General features: G+C 45.8%; 1 protein-coding gene across 1 annotated transcript; it reads right to left on the reverse strand.

Annotated features, from left to right (window-relative positions):
* Positions 1-532: 532 nt before the first annotated feature.
* LOC147672015 (uncharacterized) lies at positions 533-1,642 on the reverse strand. The gene is made up of 2 exons (XM_086948053.1): positions 1,166-1,642; positions 533-1,081 (listed from the first exon to the last, which is right to left on the reverse strand). The coding sequence occupies exons 1-2, from the start codon at positions 1,640-1,642 to the stop codon at positions 533-535; spliced, it is 1,026 nt and encodes a 341-aa protein (XP_086804179.1).
* Positions 1,643-2,470: the final 828 nt, after the last annotated feature.

Raw genomic sequence — 2,470 nt, forward strand, 5'->3', positions numbered from 1 at the left:
TTGGGGGCCATCACTGGCGTTTTACTCAGGGGTTACCGGCTCCACAGAAGCTGAATTAGATTTTTACACTTATAAGGGATTAGGGCGATCAGCTACCATTTTAACAATTGACCCAGACGGTCAACCTCCCAATCTCTTTGAGGCTTACTCTGGGGTTACCAGCTCCGCAGACGCTGAATTAGACTTTTACACTTATGAGGGTTTTCGGGTGATTGGCTACCGTTTAAACAATGGTCCAAGATGGTCAATCCCCCAATCTCTTTGAGGCTTTCTCAGACCCTCCCAGCCTCGACACTTATCTCTGTTGTGCATGCCGAAATAGCCACTCCCGCGACCATGCCCTGTGCCCCTGCCACTCCAACTCACGATGGGGCTGTCGCATTCGGCGCTTTACAGCCGCTGCCAGACGGCTCCACACGTTTCCTTCTCTCCTTCTCACTTTCCTCCTCGTCAGCGTTGGCGCGGCAATCGACTGGTGCTGGCACTTGCCGGACACTTGACGAATGGCGTAGGTATGGGCGTGGGGGCAGGGCTACTGCTGCGGGTGACGGTAGACGGGCGGGCGGCGTTTTCGCACAACAGAAGTGAAAGGCACAACAACCACAGTGCAGTGATGAGGTCTCTCTCCTGTGTATTTTCTTTGATGCCGTACAAGGGCTGCCTTACGAGAAAAGCGCTTTGAACACACAGTGCAATGATAAAGTCTCTCTCCAGTGTGTACACTTTGATGCCGTACAAGGGTTGCCTTACGCGAAAAGCGCTTTGAACACACAGTGCAATGATGAAGTCTCTCTCCTGTGTGTACACTTTGATGCTGTACAAGGGTTGACTTACGAGAAAAGCGCTTTGAACACACAGTGCAATGATAAAGCTTCTTTCCTGTGTGTAAACTTAGATGCCGTACAAGGCCTTTCTTATCAACAAAGCGCTTGGAACACAGAGTGCAGTGATAAGGCTGCTCTCGTGTGTGAGTTCTTTGATGCAGTACAAGGGTTGCCTTCTGTGAAAAGGTTTTGGAACACACAGTGCAATGATGAAGTCTCTCTCCTGTGTGTACGCTTTGATGCCGTACAAGGGTTGCCTTCTGAGAAAAGTGCTTTGAACACACAGTGCAGGGATAAGGTCTCTCTCCGGTGTGTATTAGTTTGTGCTTTAGTAGATACGCCTTTTGATTGAAGCTCTTCTCACACATGGTGCAGCAAAAAGGCTTTTCTCCTATGTGTATGCATTGATGCTGAAGAAGAATTTTCTTTTGAGTGAAGCTCTTGGCACATACAGTACAGTGATAAGGCCTCTCTCCTGTGTGTACACTTTGATGCCGTACAAGGCTTTTCTTATGAGCAAAGCACTTGGAACACACTGTGCAGTGATAAGTCCGCTCTCCAGTGTGTGTACTTTGATGCTGTAAAAAAGTTGCCTTTTGAGTGAAACACTTTTTACACGATTCGCAGGGATATGGCCTGAGGCTGGTGTGTCCTTTTTTGTGCCTCACAAGAAGTGTCTCATTGATAAATCCTTTGTCACACACATTACAAGCAAAGCGTCTCTCCCTCATGTGCATTCTGCGACGTTTTTTTAAGTAGATATTTTGAGTAAAATTCATCTTGCCTCCAGAACCTTTATGGCTTTCTTTCCCATTCATACTCTCTAGATGTGGTTGTTGTTCTGCAAAATATAAAAAACATTGAAAATTACATGAAGAAAATATTTCTTAAAAAAGCTGCATTGTTATAATATGGAGAAGTGAACAGTTACAATTCAGGGAAAAAATGTATGTTCTAAGAAAAAGAGTCACACTTCCCTTTGAGACATAAATGTTCGCTAGTCCTCCTACACAAAGTGCGGTGACTTAGTTCTGCAGCAGGAGCATGCTGGGAAATCAAGGTATTCACAAGAACCACTGTTGGATTTGGGGTTTCCGGTTGGCTAGGGTAGGCACCTAAGCCAGTCAGAATCCACCACTCTAGTCAGGGTAAGCCACATACACACCTGAGATAACCTGCGCTCACCCTCTGGTAGCTTGGCGCAGCGCAGTCAACCTAGTTTAAAGAGGCAATGTGCAAAGCATATGTGCAACACGCTAGTGCAGCAACACAGTGAGTAAACCACAAAAGGGAATCCACGCAGGATCATGTAAAAATAAATTCTATATTGTACATCAAACAAGACCAAAATGACTTAAATCACACTGTTAGTGCAAATAATGCAGGTTTGACAGAAAAACACAAATTACTATGAAAACATAGGTCACAGTGCACCTGCGCTCCTATTACATTTCATATGGTAACTGTAGTGAACGTGGTTGAAGTGATTGCATTTAGAAACCAAACGTAGGGCGCAGGAGCACCTACTAAACGCTATACTGTAATTGAGCTTGAGTCTTCCAGCAGTTCTCCTCGATGGACGGCCCTGCGCCATTCTTGAGGTCATCTCCAGAGCAGAGACAAAGCTGAACAAGAAATGCCCCTCA

Source organism: Lissotriton vulgaris, unplaced genomic scaffold (assembly GCF_964263255.1).
Source record: "Lissotriton vulgaris unplaced genomic scaffold, aLisVul1.2 SCAFFOLD_7280, whole genome shotgun sequence".
In the NCBI taxonomy this organism is placed as follows: Eukaryota; Metazoa; Chordata; class Amphibia; order Caudata; family Salamandridae; genus Lissotriton; species Lissotriton vulgaris.

Excerpts from the sequence above, each read along its gene's own strand:
- LOC147672015 (XM_086948053.1), bottom strand. The coding sequence starts at position 1,642 with ATGAATGGGAAAGAAAGCCATAAAGGTTCTGGAGGCAAGATGAATTTT. Across the intron at positions 1,082-1,165 it reads AGAAGAGCTTCAATCAAAAG|GCAACCCTTGTACGGCATCA; the intron begins GCGTATCTACTA and ends TTTTCTCAGAAG.